This window comes from Dasypus novemcinctus, chromosome 9, assembly GCF_030445035.2.
Source record: "Dasypus novemcinctus isolate mDasNov1 chromosome 9, mDasNov1.1.hap2, whole genome shotgun sequence".
Classification (NCBI taxonomy): Eukaryota; Metazoa; Chordata; class Mammalia; order Cingulata; family Dasypodidae; genus Dasypus; species Dasypus novemcinctus.
The window spans coordinates 102,700,562-102,722,428 of NC_080681.1; the positions used below are offsets into that span (position 1 = coordinate 102,700,562).

The 21,867-nt window shown below is 55.6% G+C and overlaps 2 protein-coding genes across 2 annotated transcripts; one reads left to right on the top strand and one right to left on the bottom strand.

The window, feature by feature from the left end:
• Positions 1 to 95: 95 nt before the first annotated feature.
• TSSK3 (testis specific serine kinase 3) lies at positions 96 to 1,701 on the bottom strand. Its single transcript, XM_023592535.2, has 2 exons — positions 1,557 to 1,701; positions 96 to 826 (listed from the first exon to the last, which is right to left on the bottom strand). The coding sequence occupies exons 1-2, from the start codon at positions 1,699 to 1,701 to the stop codon at positions 165 to 167; spliced, it is 807 nt and encodes a 268-aa protein (XP_023448303.2). The 3' UTR covers positions 96 to 164.
• Positions 1,702 to 2,244: 543 nt separating this feature from the next.
• On the top strand, positions 2,245 to 3,156 carry FAM229A (family with sequence similarity 229 member A). The gene is given in 4 exon segments (XM_004471356.4): positions 2,245 to 2,424; positions 2,427 to 2,454; positions 2,536 to 2,682; positions 2,893 to 3,156. Coding segments are annotated over 4 exon segments (384 nt in total). The 5' UTR covers positions 2,245 to 2,318; the 3' UTR covers positions 2,996 to 3,156.
• Positions 3,157 to 21,867: the final 18,711 nt, after the last annotated feature.

Genomic DNA, 21,867 nt, shown 5'->3' on the forward strand with positions numbered 1-21,867 from the left:
CCATGAAGATCTCTAAAGGGAAAGAGAAATAAGGCTGGGGAGGGTGTAAGTAGATTTAGGATAAGTAAACTTAAAGTGTAAAATATATATCACCATTTTAGAAGCGGATTTTTGGGTTTGCTTTCTCCCCCTGCTTTATTGGGGAGGACTTGCCATTGCTTTTATCAAGTGTTTGCTAGCCATGGATGCCAACTAACTTCTTCGATTGAAGGCCGGAGGATCATGTCTGGTTCCAGGAGCCGCTTAAGCAGGTCCTGGCATTCGGCCGAGATGCCCAGATGAGTGGGGAAGGACACCCCCTTCTGCTGCTGCCACAGCATCTTGGGGATGTCTGTGTCATCAAAAGGTAGGCTGGCACAGAGCATGACGTACAGGACCACGCCCATGCTCCAGACGTCACCCTTCTTGCTATCGTGGGGAATGCCCTGCAGCACTTCGGGCGCGGCATAGGCTGTGCTGCCGCAGAAGGTCTGGCTCAGCTCCCGTCGCGACTTGGGCAGCACCTTGGCGAAGCCGAAGTCAGTCAGCTTCAGGTTGAAGCCCTGCAGCAAGGCATTCTCGCACTTGAGGTCCCGGTGGGCCACGCCACAGCCATGGCAGTAGCGGATGGCCTCGACCATCTGACGGAAGAGGGCCTTGGCCCGGCTCTCGGGCAGTGGCCCCCCATTCAGCACGCAGTCAAAGACGTCCCCTCCCTCAGCCAGCTCCATCACCAGGTAGATTTTCCCATCGGCAGACTCCAGCATCTCATACACCCGGATGATGTTCTTGTGGTCCAGGGTACGGACGATCTGGAGCTCCCGAGGCAGGAATCTCTGGATAAACTCTAGGGAAACAAGGGGAGGCAGGATGGGGGATCAAGTCCAGAAGGGCCTAACTCCCCACTCCCATCTCCTGCTGCCTTCTTTATCCCTGCCTGCCTACCATGTCGGGGTTTTGTTCCTTGGCTCACTTTAATGGTCTTAAGCGTGTCTACCTGCCTGCACGCTGCAAAGAATTTCACCTCTTTATAAAAGTAGTATGTTATTCAAAAGAACTACTCCCTGCCCACCTCACACTGTTGCGAGCAGCCTGACAGATACCAAAGTGCTTTGGGGACTTGTAGACAAAGCCATTGGATCTCAGTTTTGGGGTCTGATTTGCCAGCAGGTGGGGAAGGAGCACCTCCACCTCTACCTTCTGATCACAGTTCTTTCCATGAGCCCCGTCTTTCTTTTCCCACCTCTGCCTACCTTGGCACCAGCTCCTGCCCACTCTTAGCCCTGGTTGTGGCTTCTGCCAGTCTCAGTCCCCGCCTGGAATAGTAATGGCCTGGCAGGCTCAGGTTCTGCATCTGAGCTCCCTTCATCTCCAACCACTCTTTAATCTTGGGCTCTGGAGTGGTGATGCTCCTGGACGGCCAGCATCACTCTCTTCCCTACTGACCTACCCCAAAGCCGGATCCAGCTGGCTTTCCTTGGCTGGGGACTAAAGGCCCGAGAGAAATGCTCCTTGCTGGAGGAAGGGCCCACCCACCTCAACCAGCCCTCCCTTCCTCCAAAGAGTCCCCAGCTCACCTTCTGGCCCTCCCATCTTGTCTATAATTTTAATTGCCACTTTCCTGTGGTGTTTTTTGGAAAATGCTTCTTTGACTTTTGAGTAGGTCCCTTCCCCAATGGTCTTGCCCAGCTGGTACCCATTGGAGAGCAGAAAGTCCTCCATGCTGTCTAGTGCCTCCTTCCTTCCTTCCTGTCACCCTCTCAGCTCATGCTGCCTCCGCGAGGCAGCTCTACTCCACCATCGCCCTTGGCCTGCTCCTTTTCCCCCCAAGGACTTCATCCGCAGCCGCCCCAGCGCTAGAACATTCTCCGACTGGACACAGCCGCGGGTGGTGGGGAGGGAGAGGGCCAGACATTTTTAAACTCCGGCCCAATTGTGATGTAAATGCTGTGTGACCCTTGGCCAAAATGGGCAGTGCCCCCTACCTGCCCTCACTACCACCACCAAAACCAGACCACTCAAGTCACAGCCGCCTCCCGCCCCTGGCAGGCGAGGAGGCGCGGCCCCGCCCGCGGGTGCATTCGGGGTTATCTTTGCGTGCAGCAAAGAACGCCGGGGTCCTCCGCGCGGATGCCGCCTCGGGGCGAGCGGCCCTTGCTTCTTGCGCCCTCAGCGGCCGGCTGGGGTCTGCGTCACCCAGGCTCATGGCGCCATGGCCAAGAGCCCTTCAGCTGCCGGCTCCCGCCCGCGCCTAGGGCCGGGGCGGCGCGGGGCGGCAGGGGGTTCCCGGGCGGGAGGAACGGGCTCTGTGAGGTCAGCGCGCCGCGGCCCGGGTCACAATGCGGCCCTCCCCCTCGACGCCCCGGCCCGGACGCGCCGCAGACACCTGCCCGGCTCCGCCTGGACCGGAGCGTCCTCCCCCGGCCAGGGCTCGGGCAGCTGCTTCCAGCTGGGACCGGCCTCGGCCTCCGGCAGGTGAGCAACGGCCCCGGGGGCGGGCGCGGAGAGGGGGCGCCCGGCGGCCCCGGGGCGGCCTGACCGCCACTTCCCTCGCAGAGCGCCCCGGGGCCTGGACATGAGCGCCCAGGAGCCCCCGCAAGGTCGGAGATTCCCCATTGAGGCCGGAGACTCCCCTGGCCTTGCCGCCGCCCCCGAGTCCCAGGACAGCCCGGAGCCCGGAGCTACGGAGCACAACCCGGTCAGGTGAGCCGTGGCGCCCGCGTGGACCCCGTAGGCGGCTGCGCCTGGAGCCCTCCGGACACCCGCCCTGCCCAGGCGCCCCGCGCCCGCCGCGTCCCCCCTTCCAGCCGGGACGCTCCCCACATCCACACCCGGACCTCAGGGGGCCCAAGCGCACTGCCGGGGTGGCCGGGCTCGCGTCTCAGCGTCCCCCGCCACGCCCCCCGCCTCCAGGCCGCTTCGACGCTGCCCGGGCTGCCACTGCCTGACGCTGCTGCACGTGCCCATCGACGTCTACCTGGCCATGGGCGGGAGCCCCCGGGCCCGCGCCACCTGAGTGCGCCTGCGCACAGCGGCTCCGCGGAGCCCGGTGGGGGCCAGGCCCGCCGCGGGCCACCGCGCGGAGGTCGGCGCGCCGAGCACGAGACAATGATGCACATTTTAAAATAAAAGAATGATGCACATTTTAATAAAGCACAGCATAAACTGTTCTTTCCACTCCGGGCTGGTCGTGTATGTCTGTCCGTCGGATCGGGCCCGCCTGGTACTCCACGCGGTCCAATAACACCTTCGCTCCCGCACCCTCTCTAGGCCTAGCCCCAAGGGCCCGCCTTCCTCTTGCCCGCCGCCTCCCTCCACATCTCTCCCCCAATTGCTCGCTTATCTTGATCCACGGTATCCTTTATCCTGCAGCCCTGCCCTTTCCTTGGTTCTCCAATTCTTTCCGTGGTATCTCGCGTTATGGTGCTGATCGCCGGGGACCCGGAGTAGCTCGGGACTGGCGGAAGAGGTGAACAGACAACTTAGACCAAGAGGCATGGCCACACGCACGGGACCCATTTATTTCTCCCAAACTGGAATTAGGTTCTGCCACCTGCTGCTTTGTGAGCCTGGGCAGCTCTAGCTTCGTTGGCGCTGTTAGGGGCTGCCCCAGTCCATACTGAAAGTTGGTTTCTCCTAGGGCTGGTGGCACCACAAAAAGAGATTGGGGGCGCCGTCACTTGAAAAGTTGGATTCTTAACTTCCAATTTCCAGATGAGGGAACCAAGCCTGGAATGCCCCAGATGGGGGCGAGGCTGGGGGCGAGGCTGGCCCTGCTCCCTAGGGCCCCCAGCGAGGCTTAGCCACCCCCCACCTGGGAGGAGGTCGTTATATGAAGGTTGCCTGGAGGTGCTAGGATTTAAGATGGAGTGTTTTCTCTCTTTCCAGTTTTGCTTTCATGAGGCTGAATTATTTTTATATTGGAAAAAACAGGCATAACTCGAGTCAGATTTAGTCTCCTATCCTCTGAGACCTAAATTCAACTGACTCAACACCCTTTCCTTAATCCACACAGGTGGAAGCCCAAGCCTCCCGTAGAACATTTCAGAATCCCACCATCACCCAAAAGGGCAGCCCTTAATTTCCATACAAAACGCTCTCCCAGACAGTCCCAAATGTAGGAGGCATATTGCAAAGGCGGGTGAGGGAGTCTTTGCCAAATAACAAGGTGGATTTCAAAGTCAGTCCAGCCTCTGGGTTCTTTAAACATCCTGACTCTTGAAAGCCCCTCCACTTCTGCCAACCTCTTTCCCAGGAGATTGCCTGGCTTTTAGACATAGTACAGGTTCCTCTCTCCCCCTTCCCTCTTCTCCTCCTCCACCCTTACCTCCAGGCAATGATTAGCCCTGCTTAAGTCACAACACATCCTTGAACTAGTTACCGTGGTCAGGGAGATGGGAAATTAGAACTGACCGGCTGGGCCACAGGTGGCCTGCCCTTGAGGTGGGAGCACAGCAGGCCATTGACGGCATCACCGGAAAATGATGTGTAGAGATAGAGAGGAAACATTCCATTCCAGGCGCCATGACACAACACAACTTATGCAAAAACTGGATATCCCTGGAAAACAGTTGTTCCTCTTGATTGGAGGAAAAGCAGCCTATCAAGAAGGGGTAGAAGGAAGTGGATGTGGCTCAAGTGATTGGGCTCCCACCTACCACATGGGAGGTCCCTAGTTCAGTTCCCAGTGCCTCCTAAAGAAGACAAGCTGGCTCAACAGGCAGGCATGGCAAACTGATGTAACAAGATGACACAACAAGAGACACAAGAAGAAAAACATAATGAGAGATACAAAAAAGCAAAGAAGGGATGTGGCTCAAGTGATTAGGTTCCTCCCTCCCACATCAGAGGTCCCGGGTTTGGCTCCTGGTACCTCCTAAAGAAACAAGGCAGATGAACAGACACAGCAAGGGCAAACAATGAGGGGTGCGGAGAAATAAATAAATTTTTAAAAAAAGAAAGGGTAGAGGGCACGGAAGCCAGGGTGATGACTGTTCACGACAATGTGGAGACTCAGACTCACCAGGAGGCGGGCTACTGAGTTGTAGTGTAGGTTTGTGCCTAAATCTGTCAACACAGGTCTGTTACCGGATTTTATTTAGGGTCTTGGCTATACTGCAGAAATGAATGTTAAGAGCACCCCGGGTGAGTTAGGTCAGTAATTTATTCAGGTAGGGAGGGAAGAGAAATGGGAGAAAATAACATCAGGGGTCCCAGGTAGAGAGGAAGGGGGTGAAAAGTGATAAAGAGGGCCGATTTACAAGTTACGATTCCCCACTTTAGATTATAAATGCCCAGGTTTACCTGTGTGGCCACGTGGCGAGGATAAATGGAGAGAGCGCACTTAAGCACTGTGCCTGCCTTTTTAAACTGTTCATTATTCCACCCCTTTGCTAATGGCAGGGGAGGGGTTCCAGCTGTTTGCTGTTTTTTTTTTAAAGATTTATTTTTATTTATTTAATTCCCCTCCCCTCCCCCGGTTGTCTGTTTTCTGTGTCTTTTTGCTGCGTCTTGTTTCTTTGTCCGCTCCTGTTGTCGTCAGCGGCACGGGAAGTGTGGGCGGCGCCATTCCTCAGCAGGCTGCTCCCTCCTTTGCGCTGGGCGGCTCTCCTTATGGGTGCACTCCTTGCGCGTGGGGCTCCCCTACGCAGGGGACACCCCTGTGTGGCACGTCACTCCTTGCGCGCATCAGCACTGCGCATGGGCCAGCTCCACACGGGTCAAGGAGGCCCAGGGCTTGAACCGCGGGCCTCCCATGTGGTAGACGGACGCCCTAACCACTGGGCCAAAGTCCGTTTCCCTGTTCGCTGTTTTGACTGATAACCTCACCATCAATTCCCAGTGAGGGCCCAGTGATAAAGTCCTTGGGGAATATCTGGGGCTTCTCTTGGCTTCCAGAAGAAGTCTTCTACTGAGGGGCAGAATCTTGGGGAGAGTCTTCCAGCAGCCATCTTGGGGGTTATTGATGTCCATGTGGACTCTCTGCCAGGTTCCAGATCTGTCTGTTGATTCCCTATCTTACTAGCCGGCTTCAGGCCTACCAGCCAGGGGATTCAGCGGTGAACTTGGCAGACATGGGCCTTGCCTGGCAGTCACCTGCTGGGAGGCTTCAGTCAAATTGCTTCTCTCTGGGCCCATTTCCTCGTTGATTAAAAAAAAAAAAAAGGCACCAATGGACTCTAGGGACCCTATCAGCCCCAAAATACCGAATCCCTCCCATTCTTCCTTTCTCTGTTCTCCTCTCAATCAGTTCCTCTCTGCCCTCTTCTCAACCCCCCTTTCATTTATTGCTTCCTCCGACATGTTTGATGGGTAAGGAAGGCAAAGATTCCAAACACAGACCTCACCAGTGGGTCAGATCCAGGGACTGGTGAGCTCTAGAATGTCCGCAAGCAAGGGATAAGTCACTCCAGGTGAAAGGAGCATGTGGGCAAAGGCCCTGAGGCAGGAAAGTGGGAGAAGTTCAAGTTCAATCCATTCTATCAACCTTCACCAACGCGCACCTGGGCCAGGCCAGGGTGCTGGGAAGCCAGGCCTGCGTCTGACAGATGCCTCGTCTTGCCCTTGCAGAGCTCAGAATCCAGAGGATCCAGGGATGGGTTAACAGAAGAGAAGCTGGATTGGGGGGCCTTCAAGCACCAGGTTTAGGGCTTTGTAATGTAGGCACAGGGAGCATGACAGTCTCCAACCTAAGCCACTTCACTCTCCTATCTTTTGTCTTCCCCTTTTCCGTCCTGTTTTTCTTCCTCTTTCTCCCTAGAAAAGCCACCAGCCTGAGCTCTAGTCCTGATTCAAATCCTGAGTTCTACCATTTTCTACCCGTGCAACCTTGAGCTAGTGGTTTGGCATTTCTGAGCTTCCATTTTCACATCTGTAAAATGAGGTTAATGACACCTGCTGGAAAGATTCTAAGGTCATGCAGGTAAAGCGCCCAGCAGGAATCTCTGGCACAGGCAGCATTTGAGCAGGAAAGGCTGCTGCTGCTGCTGCTGCTACACCACCTTTGGCCACAAGGGGCAGCAGAGAGCCAGACAACCGAGAACACTGCCTGCACCGGGCAGGGTGAAGTCCGGTCTGACGGAGCTAGGCAACCCCTCTTACCTCCCTCTGCCGACTTCCTTACAGTTCTGCTCAGGAGCTGAGGAAATTGGAACTTGGAGTGGGAGACCATTTTCAGGGGAATTCTGCCCCACCCTAGAGGGTAAAGCTAGCCCCTGAACCCCAAAGCAAGACCTCCAGATCCCAGCCATCTTCCCTGGGCCTGGGGAATGGGGACAGGTTCAGGGAAAGGGGGGTGCCCGAATCATTGCCTTTCTGACTTCTCTCTCAAAAGCCTTATTGGCCAGCCCTTCCCTTAAGAGACCCCCTTTTAGAAGGAGGGGGCGAAGTACAGATGGACCCCCCGGGTTACCATGGAGATGGCAGGGAAAGGGTTGCTGTATTGCCATGGCAACAAATGACATCAGCACTACCCTTTCTGATTGCTTGATGGGGTGGGGGGGACAGCCACCCCAACCACAAGCATATTCCCCACAAAGCCTCCTCCCCTTCCTGAGCCAGTTGATGGGGAGGGGGGTCGATAGCCTTAATATAGCACAGGAGTTAAAAGCACAGACTCCAGTGTCAGTCAAGCCTTAGTTCAGACTGTGGTTCTGCCTAGCTCTAGAGCGTTGAATTTGAGCAAGTTCCTTAACCCCTTAAGGGCTCAACCAATTGGGCTCCCATCTATCATACAGGAGGTCCAGGGTTTGATGCCTAGGGCCTCCTGGGGATGGAAAACTGGCCCACGTGGCGAGCTGGCCCATAGTGGCATGCTGGCCCACTCTGGAATGCTGCCCCACCCAGGAATGCCCCCTGCGTGGGAATGCCGCCCAGCGCAGGAAAGCCACCCTGCACAGGAGTGCCGGGTGACGTGGAAAGCTGGCACAGCAAGATGATGCAACAAGAGATACAGTGGAGAGAAAATAAGAAGACATAGCAGAACAGGGAGACGAGGTGGCACAAGAGAGTAATCACCTGTCTCCCACTCCAGAAGGTCCCAGGATCGGTTCCTGGAGCCGCCGAATGAGAATACAAGCAGACACAGAAGAACACACAGTGAATGGACACATAGAGAGCAGACAACAGGAGGAATGGGAGGGGGAGGGACGACGACAGGAGGAATGGGGGGGAGAGGAATAAATACAATAAATCTTTTTAAAAAAAGTCTCATATGGAGGTAAAGAAGCTACGTGCCCCCAAGGATTACAGTGAGCCTAACACGGGGTGACGCAGGTAACGGGTGCTGGTGCTGGTTCACGGGACATGCAGGTGTCTGCAGTCCGGCTGCCAATCCCAACCGGGCCCAGGATTTGAGCATCTCAGGATGGTGATGGGGGTGTTCTCAGGGTGGAGCCAAAGACTGGAGTTTCCAGCCTCTGAGGAAACCCCAGAAAGCATTTTCCCTTAAACACCGTCACATCCGGACTCTGACCAACTTCCCGTTTCTCTTTCCGTCCGTCTCCTCCCAGGCCTTCTGAGCACCTTTCTACCTTGTGGGCTCCATCTGCTCCTCTTGGAGAAAGGCAGAGGAGGGACCCTGGGAAGCCATCAGACAGACAGACTCCAGGTAGAACAGTGGACTGGACTCCACAGACACACCCAGCTCCCAGCTGCCCTTGGAGTAGATGGACGAGAGCCAGGCCCCTGTCCTCCCTCTTCCCCAACCCCCAATCCAGGCAACCATTCCCCCAATTCCACTGCCACCAGCCCGAGTCCAGCCATCACTACTCACCCAGGTGACCCCCACCAGTCTTTCTGCTTCCTTCTCTCTAGGCTCCTCCAGCCCAGACCAACCCAGAATTCTTTTCTTTTCTTTTTTTAATAATATATACATATTTTGAAAGATTTATTTTTTTTATTTCTCTCTCCTTCTCCCCCGCCTTCCCCCCTCAGTTGTCGGCTGTGTCCATTTGCTGTGTGTTCTTCCGTGTCTGCTTGTATTCTTGACAGCAGCCCTGGGAATCTGTGCCTCTTTTTGTTACATCATCTTGCTGCGTCAGCTCTCCGTGTATTCAGTGCCACTCCTGGGCAGGCTGCACTTTTTTTACACAGGGTGGCTTTCCTTATGGGGTACACTTCTTGCACGTGGGACTCCCCTGTGTGGGGGACACCCCTGTGTGGCATGGCACTCCTTACACACACACACATCAGCACCACGCATGGGCCAGCTCCACATGGGTCAGGAGGCCCTGGGTTTGAACTCTGGACCTCCTATGTGGTAGGTGGATGCTCTATCCATTGAGCCAAATCTGCTTTCCCAGAATTATTTTCTAAAGGCCACAAACCCAGCTGTGTCACCTTCCTATTTAAATTTCATCAGTGGCTTTTTTACTCACTTGTGGGATGAAGTCCAAATGTCTGACAAGGTCCTTTGGAGTCTTGCCTCAGGCCATCCCTTCCCTCAAGCTGTCGGGCCATGCCAGGCACCTCTCAGCTCCTCAGAAATCATTCTTCCCACCTTCACACCCACGGTTCCTTCTGACTGTTATAGCTTTCCTCCCAGTCCCATCCGCCCCTCAGATCCCCACCAGCTGTCACTTCTCAAAGAAGAACCCCTGGCTACCACCTAGCCAGGTCGCCTGTCCACCCCCTCCCCTGGCGCCTGCTTGCCTGGTGTGTTGCTCTCTTGCACTGAGGGCTGCTTAGTGCCTGGCTTCCCCCCTCAACCTGTGGGCTCCCTGAGGGCTCAGGAGTCGGTAGAACGTCCACAGATTAGAGCTGCTGGCGAGTAGCTGCTTGATAGTCTCCACAGAAGAGGTCCCCAGGCTGTGGGAAGGAACAGCAGAGCCACCGGCCGAGGCGGGGACGGGGAATGGCTTCCCTAAGGAACTGACACGCAGCCGGAAGGATGAGAAGCAGCTCCCAGGCAAAGGCCTGGCGGTGGAGATGTCCCTGGCACTGGGATTGGTAGGTGCCACAGGTGGACTTGGTGCTGAAGATGCTGAGCAGAGGGACATGGCTCTGCCATGTGGGAAGAGCCCGCATGGGTGATCAAGAGGGACAGCAGAGCGATAATCCAGGGGGCTGTTGCAGCCTCCCAGGTGAAAGGCAATGGGGCCTGGCACCCGGTGGTGACAGGGAGAACGGAGAGCAGCAGTGAGTTGACAGACATGTGCTGCAGATGGAATTGGTAAAGTTTGGTGCTGGTTTGAATATGAAAAGGGAGAGAGGTGGAAGAGTCAAGAACCAAGCCCAGATTTCCAGTTCAGGCACCTGAGCAAATATGGCCAAACATGGGGACATGAGAGGAAGGGCAGGTGCGGGACATGTTTCCTGGGAGGTGGGAAATCCAGGGGGAGGTGTCCAGGAGACAGGTGTGGGGCAGGGAAGAGAGGTCTGGGTTGAAAGAGAGGAGTCTGACGCAGGGTGGACACTGAAGGCGTGGGAACCAATGAGATTCCTCTGGGACAGAGTGTAGAGAGCCCAGGAACAAGCACACGCAGGCGTGAGTGGAGAATGAGATTTGCCACGTAGCAGCAACTAGTAAGAGTGAGAAAATCCAGAGGGCACGATGTCCCGAAAAACAAGGGCCAAAAAGGATTTCAAATAGGAGGGAGTATTTGCCTGTGCTGAAGCCGGCCACTGCTCAGGGGTCAAGTCAGATAAGGATCCCTTGGATTTAGCAACAAGGAGTCAGTGGTGACCTTGACAAGAGCTGTAGCTGAGGACTGGCCAGGGAGGAAGCCAGATAGCAAGGGTTCAGTGAGGAAGTAGAAACTGTGTGCGTACTCAGCTCTTTCAAGAATGCCAGCTGTGCAGGGGGAGCTGGGGAAGGATATGAGGTTGAGGGAGGCCTCTCCTCTCCAAAGATAGGAAAGACTAGAGCCTGTTTGTTTGCTGATGGGAAGGAGCCGGTGTGGAGGGAGATGTTGGAGACAAGGGAGAGGAAGGAATTAAAGGAGACAAGTTCCTCAAGGAGGAAAAAGATGGGGGGTGGGGGCGGTGGGGTTGAATAGGACCTCATATTTTTTTAATGTAATTTTTAAAAATAAATAAATAATTTAAATTGAAAAAAAAAAAAAGGAGGAAAAAGAAGAGACTAAATCCCAAAATATGCACAACTAGGGTGGCAAGTCAAGGCTTATACTGTGCTCTGGGGGCTCAGAACAGCTGCCCACTGTACCCAGAAGCCAGTGTGAGTCACTGGGGAGGGAAGACCAACTGGCAGTGTGGGGAAGGGAGTTGGGCCAGCATGTTCCTCAGGATCCCCAGGGATTGGGGAGCAGGGTCCAGCCTGGGCACAGAGCCCAAGCCCTGGCCCCCAGCCTCAGAGCAGCACAAGGGCATGAAGAGGCTGTCCTCAACCCTTGCAGGGGCAGGCACAGTAGGTAGGAAGCCTGGCTTTTACTTTTGGCTTCTTCCTGCCTCTTCTGCAAAAAGAGTGGGTTAGGGGAGCGGATGTAGCTCAGTGGTTGAGTGCCTGCTTCCCATGTAGGAGGTCCTGGGTTCAAATCCCCTGCCTCCTAAAAAAAAAGAGGGGGTTAGACTTTTGGGAAAAGGTCAAGGACCCTTTCCCGATTCTCTCCAGAAATGTGTGTGTTTGTGTGTAACTTTGTAGTTGTAGCTGGTCGTGGAGCTCTAGAAGCTCATCCACGACACCCAGGTAAGAACTGCTAAACTAGAGTCGGTGGGAGCAAGGGAGAAGACTCTGATAAGGGCAGAGGGCGGTAAAGGCGGTGAGAGGGCTACTTAAGCCTGGCAACAGGGAGACCTTTCAAGGCGTGAGTTCTGCCCCACCCAAGCGCACCATCAGGGCTGTGGACAGAGGATGGAGGCCGCCAGGTGCCCTAGGGAAGGGTTTTTCCAGCCGGCTGCTGACCCTCCTGCTCTCGGGCCCCCTCTTGCTGCCTGCGCCAGTCCTTGCCCTCCGTCCTTTGCTCTGGGGGCAGTGACATGTAGTTGGGGGTCTGAGATCTCCTGATTGACCTCGACCTGGGCCCCGCCAGTGCTGCCCACCCCCTCCGCCAGCTGACGCTTTCTGCTAAAAACAGCCGGCCGTGGGGGGGGAGCTATGGGCTTTCAGGCCTCCCCCTCCACGTCCCGGCAGGTATTAACGAGGCCGAGGCCTGGCCAGGGGTCGAACACCGTGCTCTACGCCGAGACTGCCCACTTCGTGGTGAATTTTCTCCTGCTCCGGTGAGAGGGACCGGGGGAGGGCGCAGGCGGGATAAAGAGCCCTGACCAGACGGCTGGCGGAGGAGGCGCCAGGTCCTCGGGAAGGCCCCGGTGGGGGCTCCGATCCCCTCCCTGGCCCTCTGTATCGGCCAAGGGCGGTCCCGACCCACGCCCAGCCTCCTGGGATCAGAGGCACCCCCTCCACGCCCGCTGTACCCCCTGGGGTGACCGCTGCGCTTCCCCTCCGCAGGCGGCCCCGGCCACACCCCCGCACCGCCTGGACCAGGAGTTGTGCTGGTGCTGCCGCCGCCGCCGCCGGGGGCCACCCGCCTGACCGACGGGCTCTCGGCGCGCGGGCGCCGCTGCTTGGGCGCGCGCCCGAGGCTCACTGGAGCTGCGGGAGCCTGGGGCCGGCCCCCGGGAAGGGGCGGGGGCGGGGCTTGCTGTGGGGGCGGGGCCTGAGGGAAGGGGCGGGTTCTCAGCGCCCAGGGCCGGTCCGCGGCTGGAGAGGCTGGGCCTAGCGACGCTCGGGAGCCGGCGGAGGGGGCGGAGCTGGGGAGAGGGGGCGGGGCCCGCGGGCATCTGAGCGCGGGGGAGGGGCGGGGCTAGGCCGAGCGTGCGGGCGCAGGCCTGAAGGGCGGGGCGCCTTGGCCCTGTTCTGTCTGCCCAATTTTCCCTTCGTCCAGGTGGAAGCACCGGTGGCAGAATATTAACTACCAGTTCCTGGGCAAGAGGAAGAGACCCCTAGTTCCTCTGGGTCCTTGAGACCCGGTGAGGGGGCGGGGCCAGAGGAGGGCGCGGCTGGCGGGGGCGGGGCCTCAGGGGCGGGACCTGGCCGAGGTGTGGGAAAGGGCGGGGCCTGAGCTCTTCCAGCCCCCCAGGCCCGCGGGGTTGAGGCGCAGTGGGAGGGGGAGGGGAGGGGGGAGGGGCCCCCCATGGCCGAAGTGGTCTGTGGGTTCATCTCCTTCCTTCTTGGGCTCCGCAAACACAATTTTTAAATGACTGGCGGATTTGGCTGTATTAAAATTTCTATTCATCAAAAGACGCCTAAAAGGGTGAAAAAGACTAATCACAAACAAGGCTCCTCAGCTACTTTAATCCCAGCCCTGTGCCCAGCACTGGGAATGCCGGGACTAGGAGAGGTCGTGCCCTCGGGGCCTAGTGGCCAAGTTGAAGGACTCCAAGACAGGAAGGCAGGCTCAGGGTGGACTTGAAGGGTGGGGTCGTGGCGACCCTTCTGTGTGCTTGTTCTTCACATCTTTGTGCATTGCTGAATGTCTGTATCCACCTTTGCGCATCGTTTTCTGTGTTAGTCTATCTCTGGTCTCTCTGTCCATTTATTTATTCAGCACATATTTATCAAGGCCCTATTTTAGTGCTTTGTACCAGGTTTTACACTGAATGCCTGGATTAGCATTGGTGAAACAGCCAAGGTCCCCGCCCTTATGGAGCCTCCATTCTGGTTCGGGAGACGGGCAGTAAAAAGCAGTCAGCATTAACGGTGTCCTTTGTTCGGGAAGCTCAGGGGTGAGCTGGGACTTTGCCTTGTTCACACGTCTCTCTCCAGTGCCGAGAACAGTGTCTGGCATGTGGTTGGGGATCAGTAAACCTGAATGAATGCAGGGTGCTCAGGAGGTGCTGCTACTTCTAGTGTCTCTGGTGGAGCGAGCACCATATGCCGAGCTGCTGACTCTTGCCTCTGGCTCTGTGTCCTGGAGTCTCTCTGTTGCGATGTCTCTATTTCTGACTGTTATCTCTGTGATCGTGGGAGCCGTGGGATAGATTTCAACAGGGCCCCCTCAGGGTCTCTGGAAGTGAGGTCACTGACAAACTGGCCAACTCTGGCCTAACTAACGCAGCTTGGCCATTCCCCTGGAAGCAACCCCTTCCCCCAGCAGCATCAGTCCCATCACCTCTGGCCCCTTCCCAGAGTAGCATCCTGCAGCCCGGAAGGAAGTCCTTCGTCCTGTCTAACCACAGGTCCTGCTGAGACAACCGCAGCCCTTTCCTCTCATTCTGCCCTGGGAGCAGAGGGAAGGAGAGGGACTGACCTGGTGGCAGCAGGTCGTGCCTGGACAGCATCCAGTAAAGTCCTGACAGAGTGCGAGAGGCAAACCTCAACGGGGTAGAAGTAATCACTCATCTTAGAGGCTTTTTCATTCATTATATCATTTAATCCTTCAACACCCCATTTTACAGAAACAGAAACCAAGGCAGACCCAGAGAGGAAAACAATGGCAGAACTGGGACTAGAACCAGGTTTCTTGATAAAATAGGATAATAATTAACATTTATTGTGTGTTTATTCTCTGCCAGGTACTGTGCTAATCCTTTGCAGGCAGTTTCTTTTTTAATCCTCATCACAACCCCATCATTATTCCCATTATCCTCAGACAAGGAAATGAGGCTCAGAGTCCTTAAATGCCTTGCCCAGGGACACCCAGCTAGTTCGTGGCAGGGCTGGGTTTGAGCCCAGGCGCTCTGGCAGGCTCAGCCACACTCCTGGGCCCCCAAGCTCTGGAGAAGTGTCACCGATGTCTCTTTTCTAGGGGTTTAGACAGACAGGCTTCAGGTTCATCCCATGAAATCCGAAAGCAGACACGTGCCAAGCCAGGGATGAACAGGAAGACAGCTTGGGAGCATTGCAGGACCCAGTGTCCCCTTTCTGGGGACAAAGATTATCCACCTTTACTCTCTTTCCTGGGGTCTCTGTGTTTCTGCTCCTCCCTCTCCAAATAGAGCAGTTCTGCCTCTCTCTGGTTCCCTCTGCTTTGGGGGATGATGATCTCAGTTCTGCCTATTAACACGCACTGAGTTGGGTCGAACCCACAGGGCTGGTGGGGCATCTTCGGGCATCCCCCTGAACCTTCCACTGCACCCCTTCCCACCCACGAACACCCCCATTTCGGGGATAGACTGGATGAGCCAGACCTGGGTCCTCATCTCCAGACTCTCATGATGCTGTAGAAAGAGAAAGGCAGAGCCAGTCACCAACTCAGTGAAGTGTCACAGGGCGGTGACATCAATCTGTCTGGGGTACAGTGGGTTCTCTGGGCTGTCAGGAAAGACTTCAGGAGAGGCGCCTTGAGTTGAATCTTGACAGGCGGGCAGGTACTGGATAGCCATGCAAGGGGAGGAGCGTTCCAGGGAGAGGGGCAGCGCAGAGAAAGGCGTGGAGATTTGGAGGCTGAATTTGTTATTCCATTGACGGACGTGAGACTAGCAGCCAGCTGGGTATCTGCCTAAAATGAGGCAGGCTGGGGCGAGGGGCTTCAAAGGCCTTGAAGGCCAGAACAGGGGGTTAGACATCCAGGAGAAAGTAGGGAGATATGGAAAGGTTTAAAGCTGGGGAGGAATGTGTTTCAAAGATCCTTCTTAATACAGAAATCAGATCTAATTTCTGAATGCAGAAATCCTGGCAAGTGTTGATATGCTGGGGAGGATGTGTGCAGCAGAGTGACGTTAAGGAAGGACAAGGACAGGCCTTGGGTACTGATTGAGGTGGGAGTGGGGACAAGGGAACAGTCAGGGCTGACCCCAGGGAGCAGAACTCAGAGTAGGTCCTGATGCTTCAGGCTGCATCCCCGCAGAGCTGGGCCCCATCATGCATTGCCAGTCCTGGGGCCCTGCCAGGGTTCTTCAACTCATCTCTGTTTGGGCAAGAAGTGATCTCTGATCCTTGACTAGGTCCAAGGTCTCAGGGTATCAGTTCCTGTGCTCCCCCTTTCACACTCTCCCAGGTCCTATCGGGGACTAAGCCCAGGAGTGGCTCTGGCAGAGGGTGCTGATGGCCACTGCCCTGACTCACCCACTCAGTGGTCAACAGCATACACACGCTCCGCAGCCCCTGCCCTTGCAGGACTCGCAGTCACATAAACAGGGGGCTACAAGGAAGCTCCATGCCCAGCTCCCCATTGCCCTTCTCTTGGGAACAGCACACTCCCAGAGCCATCACCCTCCCTCCTCCAACTCCCTCCACATTGAACCATTCCCCATCTCTAGTGCTCTCTGCTCCCTGAATGCCTCCGGACTTTTCCTTCTCTGCCCTCACCTAGTTCAGACCACCATCGCCTTTGTCTAAACCAGTCCAATCGACTCTTCCCTGGCTTTCTTGCCTCCAGCTTTGTCCCCTCCAGTTCTTTCTCCACTTGGGCCTGTTTGTCTTGTAGGTCCCTATGAAACATCCGGTGTGATCTGGGGCAGCTGGAGTTCTGGAGAGAGCTCTGGGATGGAGATAGAGATTTCCAGGCATCAGCATATAGATTCTCTCTTAGAAACACAAGGAGGAGACAGAAAAGCAAGAGAGGTTCTCTGTCTCTCTCATCTTCCCTCTCTCTCTCTTTCCAACACAGATTTTTCTCCAGACCCATGACCTATTCTGATGACATCCCAGAGGCACCTGAAACTCAACCTGTCACAAACAGAGCTTCTCCATTTCCACGTAGGTCCCACTGCTCCTCTCTGCTCCCTGTGTGGCTCTCGGCCCCTCCTCCCATTTGCCCCAGCCAGCCTCTTAGACACTGTCCCCAGTAGTCCTGCTCCTCACTCCATCATCCCTAGTCCTTTCCCGAGTCCCTGGACATCTCCTATATCCCTCTCCCTGTCTCCATCTTGCTCCACCTCTCAGCAGCATCTGACATGGTGGCTCACTCCCTCCTTTCTTCCCTCAGCCTGGGGAGCAACCCCTGCTCTGGTTCTCCTCCTTTCTCACTGGCCATTGGCTGAAACCTCTCCGGACCCCTCTTCTGAATCTAAATATTGGAAAGCCTCCCTCTCTGTCTTCCCAAACTACTTCTTCTCTCCCGTTGATCCCATCCAGTCCTGTGGCTTCAAATTCAGGATCACTCCCAAACTGTTACCTCGAGATGGGGCCTCTCCCCTGAAGTCCAGGTTCACATAGCCATTAACTGCCAGCCTGGTGTCTCCACGGGGCCTCAAACTTAAAACTGAGAACAGCATCTCCCTCGATGTGTTGGTGTGGGCTAACGCCCCCTTCTACCTTAGCTCAGGCCCCATTCTCTCCCGCCTGGATTACGGCAATAGCCCTGTCCAGTCTCCCTGATACACAGCAGGAAGAAGGCAGTCCAGGCCGAGGGGACTGCTCCGCAGAGGCGGGAAGGAGGTAAGATTAGGGCTTGGCTGAAAGCTCAGAGTATGTTATGGGGATTAGCTAGTGAAGACCTCAAATTTAAGGTAAAGACTTTGTCTTGGGGGCAATAGGGAGCTATTCAATGGTGTCAAGCCAAGGAGAACATATTTCTTCCTCCAGGGAAGTTGGAGAGCTCCTCAGGTGGTGATTTGATTTGGGTTTCAAAAAAGAACTCCAGCAAGCAGGAGACATAGGGAGAGGCATGGGGAAACAGCATGTTCAAAGGCCCTGAGGTGGGGGGAAGCTCGGCTCTCTGAGGACCAAAAAGTCAGTGGATTTGAAGTCCAGTGTGTCAAGGAGAGAAAGAAGGAAAATGAGGCTGAGGGTTCCATCTTCTTCTTGAAGCACAACCTCGGGCATTGGGGAAGGCTTGGCCTCTGCCTTCCTGTGCAGGCAGGAGAGAAGGGGAATTTGAAGAGATCATGGCAGGGGGCAGACAGATGAAGGCATGTGTGTTGGAGGGGGCTTCTCTCCGGAGTGTATCTCTCATGGGGAAGCCATCAAAGGGAGTCCCAGGTGGACACTTTTGGGGGCACAAGAAGAGAGGGAAAGATTCTTCAGGGTTCTAGGGCAGGCAATTTCCTTTACCACTTAAGAAACTGAAACCAAATAAATTTCCTCCTGAACAATTCAGCATCCTTAGACCAGCCCAGTCAGGCCCTCTACCACCTGCCTTGTAAGAAGAAAGGTGGTGCTTCCCAGGGGCAGAGGGCCCATGAGGGTTATCACAGGGCAGTCCCAGACTCCCCCCTCCCCTCCCTGGAGTAGGAAGAGAAGGGAAGGGAAGGAATGGGCACCCTGTTGACACCAAGTTTGTGTGAGGCCCTCATCCCAGCATTTCATTAACAGTAACTAGGGACATTTGTTGAACGCTTCCAGGGTGTACTGTGCCTCAGGTGCTCAGTTTTAAGTGCTTTACCTGCTTGCACTAACTCATTTATAAAATGGGTACCAATACGAGTCTCATTTTGTGAATGAGGACCCTGAGGTCCAGAAAGCCTCTAAGTCCATTTAGCTAGGACGTGATGGAGCCAGACCTTCACTGCTACAACTGCTTCGACCCTACAGTACATCACTGAACCTGAACCAGCCTGAAGGGGCTCCTATTTATGCCCATTTTGTGGCGCACAGAGGGAGCCCCAGCAAGAAGGGACTTCCCAGGGTCACAAAATTGAAGGGTGTCTGTAAATTGGACCCAGATCACTGGCGGTAGTGGGGGAAGAGGGTGAATGTGGAGATGATCCTTGGAAGCTGACGATCAGGTCGGTGGGGATGGAGGTGGGGGTAGGGTAGGGATGAAGGGACTGGGGAAGAGTTTCAGTTTCATTTCAAAGGGACTTTCCCTAAGTGGGGGATTTCTGCTGGAAAGTTGTAAGCAATCCACACTCCACTGATTTGGCAACCCATTCCCCTAAAGATACCCAGGATCTAAAGAGAAACTGAAAGTTGGGAAAAGGGGTGGTAGTGGAGAAAGCACTCAGGCAGCCCAGATAAACTGGGTTGAATTCCTGGTGACCTTAACAAGCCTGGAGGAGGGAGGCAGGCAGACTGGGATTACATGCCTCTATGGTGTTGGGGAGACTGAGCTCCAAAGAGACAGTTCTGTTAGATGGTGGCTAGGCCTTCCTAACTTTTGGCCCTCCCCCCATAACCATGTGGCCATCCTTTTCCAGGAAAAGGAAAGGAAGGGGGAAATAAAAGGTCTGGGCAGCCTAGAACTTTCAGAATTCCAGTCTTTGCAACTTGGTGATGGGTTGAATTGTTTGGGTCCTAGTGAAGGGCCGCTGAAGTGCCCCAGTATCCATATTGGAGTCCAAAACCCCCAGTGGGCAGGGAATCTGCAGACCTGGGTCCTGTTGCTGACCAAGCCAGAACCCTGGGTGCCCAGGCCCAGGAGAAGCAGCTGTGGTTCTGGGGAGTCAAGCCTACCCCTGGGAGACCCGGCCTGTGGCTGCTTTGCCACTCCCTGCCTATATCCCTGACTGCTGTGCCCAAGCCCAAAGCATCACAACCCTTTCTGGATGCCTCCACCTGGACCTAGCACCACCATGCTCCCCAGAGCATCCGAAGACCACTTTGTGCTCATCCTTGACTTCTTTCTCTGACCCTGATCCCAACACTCTGCTTCATTTCAGTTTACCCCTCTGTAAATAAGATCAAGGATGGCACACATCTCCCAGAGTGTGAGGTGATGTATGTAAAATAGGTGGCACAAGGCTTGGCATGAATTGGGCATTTAATGCTACAGCTATGATTCTTGTTACTGTTGGTTATTTCTGCCTTTTCATAACCACTGCTTTTCATAGCCAGTGGTCAAGGATCTCCATGGTTCTGCACTCTGGGGTTTTCCTCCCTGCTCTCTGCTGCCTCCTTCCCTGCCTCCTTCCTGGGGCCCTTTCCTGCCATCTGCCCCACCAATGGCAGTGCTCCCTACTGCTCAGGGTACTACGAGAATGTCCGCATGCCCTGCTTGGCTCCAGCACCTCCTACTGTCAGCGACCAGGGGCTCAGATTTCCTGCACTCAGTCCTGACTTCCAACCTTCTGCCCATTGTCTCTATAAAGTCATCAGCCAGACTTTGAGCCCTTGCCTTTGGCTCAGGAAACATCATTACCAAAGCATAAAGACGTCAGGCTACCCCTTGGATGTTCTCCCAAATGTTCCTTGAGTGCCTCGAACTCTGCAAGACTAGATTCAGCACCTCCCTTCCAAGTTCTTTTGTCCCCTGATGTCCCTGTCTCAATGGATCCATCTCGCCAGCTGTCACCAAAAACATAAACGTGGACAGCCTCTCTCCCATGTCCAGGCAGTTACTGAATCCTGGGAACCACAAGTCTTGGGGACCCCATCTCCTGAACCTGCCTCCCAGCTTGGCCACTCCTTCCATCCGCACCCTCACACAGACCATTTGCTGTTCCCATTTGTCTGCTCTAAGCTCTTCCCCTATCCCCTGGCCCACCCACAGGCCCCTCCTCCTTGCAGCTCACAGGCCCGGTGTCTGACAAGTGTCTGTCTCTACACCTAGACTGGGAAACCCCTGAGGGCAGGGGCCCAGCATGACTCACCTCTTACCCTCTATCCCATGTGAAAAGGAGGAACTCCAGTAAGTCTCTGGGAATGTGAATCATGGAGCCCAACCCCTCACTATACAGGAGAGCAAACTGAGGCCAAAGAGGAGAGAGGACAGGCTCGAGGTCACAGAGCAGGAATAGGTAGATCTGGGGCTAGACCTAAGCTCTCCAGGCCCAGCGGATGCTGCCCAGGTGAGAACCTTGAGTCTGGTCCTCTTCCTTGGCTCAGCCTAGCATTCTAGGGCCTCCCTTGGCCATTCTCCCTTATCTCTTTCTTCCCATTTCTCTCTTTGCATGTGCTGGACCTTCCACCAGGAAGGCCCATCCCTTCATCTCTGACTAGCCACACCTCGGCCAGCAACTAAACTGATTCCTGCCACAGGACCCCCTCAGAGGCTTCAAAGTCCCCTCCCAAACCTCCTTTACAGGGCAATGTTCTCTTCTTCCTTCCCCCTGCCTTCAGCCCTTCGTGTCACTCCTGAGGCCCCAGGCTTCCTGCCAGGGACATTCATTTCCTGCTGCCCATGCTTTACCCACAGGGGGCTGGGAGCAACTCGGGCCGGGGCTGGGCTCTGAGCCCTCACAAGGAGAACTGAGACAGTTCTCCTTTCCCTGCCACTCTGCCCTGGTAAAGGCCCACACCTCGCAGGTTCTGACCCCCACAGCCTGACTGACCCACTGAGGCACCCACGGGGCCACTCAGGCAAGCCCAAGGTCACCACTTTCACGCACACCCACAGATATTCTCTCACACAGTCGCACATACTCAGTCACAGTCAGCTGCAGTCCACAACACCAGTCCCAAGAACAGACAGGCACACACCCAGAGAGTCACCAAGAGTCACCACGGCTCTCTCACCCCTAAACACACAAGGCGAAAGACGCAGAATCACACAGCCACAAATGTATACACCTGGTCACACACACGCTCACAGTCACCAAGTTTCACATACAGACCGATACAGCGCAATACACAGTCACTCACACAGAGAAACAGACACATACAGTCGCACACAGGCCCCGGGAGACGCAGAACAATGGTCGCATTGTCTGGGTTGGCAGCAGCTGGGGAGGAAGGAGCTGCAGTGTGGACAGAAGAGGCCGTGGGGGCTGCTCTGCCCCGCCCCCCTGCATCCTAAGCCTCTTCCCTCTTCCAGAAGCTAGAGTCTACTGGGACCTGGGTTTGGTGAGGGATTGGGTTCTCAGGCACCCTCTCCCCAACCCCTGGGTTGTCTCCTGGGGTGGTGCAGGGGCTCTCTATGGACCAGGGCTCCCTTTGGAGATCAGGGGACTCAGGGTCCGTCAGCCCTGATGCTTCTCCCTCCTTCTGGGCATCATCTAGGGGATTTGCCTCTGACCCCTGAAGGGCAGTGCCTGGGAGTCAGAAGCCTTGGGATCTGCTCTTAACCCTTGACCCCAACCCCTCCAGGACTCACAAACCCGCATTTATGCCTGGGCAGTCGGTGCGGGCAGCGCCTGGCAGCATTGTGCGTTCCTATTGTGGCTGAGACA

What these genes read in the sequence shown, in the direction of transcription:
- TSSK3 (XM_023592535.2), bottom strand. Translation starts at nt 1,701, where the DNA reads ATGGAGGACTTTCTGCTCTCCAATGGGTACCAGCTGGGCAAGACCATT. An exon ending in CAAGATGGGAGGGCCAGAAG is followed by an intron (nt 827 to 1,556) that starts GTGAGCTGGGGA and finishes TTGTTTCCCTAG; the next exon opens with AGTTTATCCAGAGATTCCTG.